Below are 1,041 nucleotides of genomic sequence, written 5' to 3'. Positions count from 1 at the left end.
ATACACATACATATATGTACACTGACCTTGTGATCATTTGTCATATTTTAGTCATTCACATGGATTGTTATATTCTGTTTCTACATTTACTTTTGTTCAATGTAATTCATCATACAGGCCTAGCCTGCCTTATTAAAACTTTTATAAACAGCCCACAAGGTGTGCAGGTGTGCTGTGGACCCATCCTGAGCAGTTCATTAAAAAAAAAATTGAGACGGAAGTACCCGTGTATTCCAGTGGCTCCTTCGGGGATGAGCGCTAGACTTGTACAATCTGCATCATTATTTATGCCACAAGCTAGATGTTGAGCAACCTTAAACTGACCACGGGTTCAATTTATTATAAACAGAAAAGTACATTGCTTACTAACATTCTGTGATTAATCCGATGCAAACAGATCATATACCAATCTTCTAAAACTGCACAAGGGCATGCCGAGCCTCCAGTCAGTATACAAACTGGGTATACACTTCCAACTTACCTATTTGGTTCATTAGGCCCATGAGATGCAAACACTCTCTGAACAACTTCTGCCACTTCTATGTCACTAATGACATCCCATAATCCATCGGTACCCATTACAATAACATCATCAGCACTGTGCTCACATTTTGAGAGATCATAGACTTCCACCTACAAAGTAAAAATGATAGGTTTGTATATATAAGGGGTATTTGAAGCCTGATTTAGGTTGCAGTCCAGGCAATTACAATACAAACACCATTATTTATTTTTAAAAACCTTGCTAAATACCTAAAATATGCTATGTATTCAGTAGTCATGTGACCGCAATATCTGTGTCTTACAAGGCACAACAGGACCATGGGCTTGGTGGAGGCTGCAGTCCAGTTACTGTGGAATTGCTGCCAACTTCAGGACAAATCCCATCACTTTTGAGGTTCCATCTGAGGATCCTGAAATCTTGCAAAAAGATACTCCAGCACAGCGCAGGAGCAGCGTTTCTTGAGATTCGGGATCCCCAACTTACCCAGGATGTTGTTGGAAGGGCTGTGAGGTTACCCTTGCCTACATCCCATGGGT

General features: G+C 40.6%; 1 protein-coding gene across 1 annotated transcript in view; it reads right to left on the bottom strand.

The window, feature by feature from the left end:
* The window catches only part of LOC108790558 (protein phosphatase 1H-like), a 46,921-nt gene that overhangs the window by 3,201 nt on the left and 42,679 nt on the right, over positions 1-1,041 (bottom strand). The window contains exon 10 of the mRNA XM_018560847.1: positions 482-633. Within this exon, the coding sequence (XP_018416349.1) occupies positions 482-633 (152 nt within the window). The remainder of the gene's footprint in view (positions 1-481; positions 634-1,041) is intronic.

The sequence above is a fragment of the Nanorana parkeri genome, unplaced genomic scaffold (assembly GCF_000935625.1).
Source record: "Nanorana parkeri isolate BGI_ZX_2015 unplaced genomic scaffold, ASM93562v1 scaffold481, whole genome shotgun sequence".
NCBI lineage: Eukaryota > Metazoa > Chordata > Amphibia > Anura > Dicroglossidae > Nanorana > Nanorana parkeri.
Note: the sequence above shows the minus strand (reverse complement) of the source record. Positions and strands in the feature narration are given on the sequence as shown.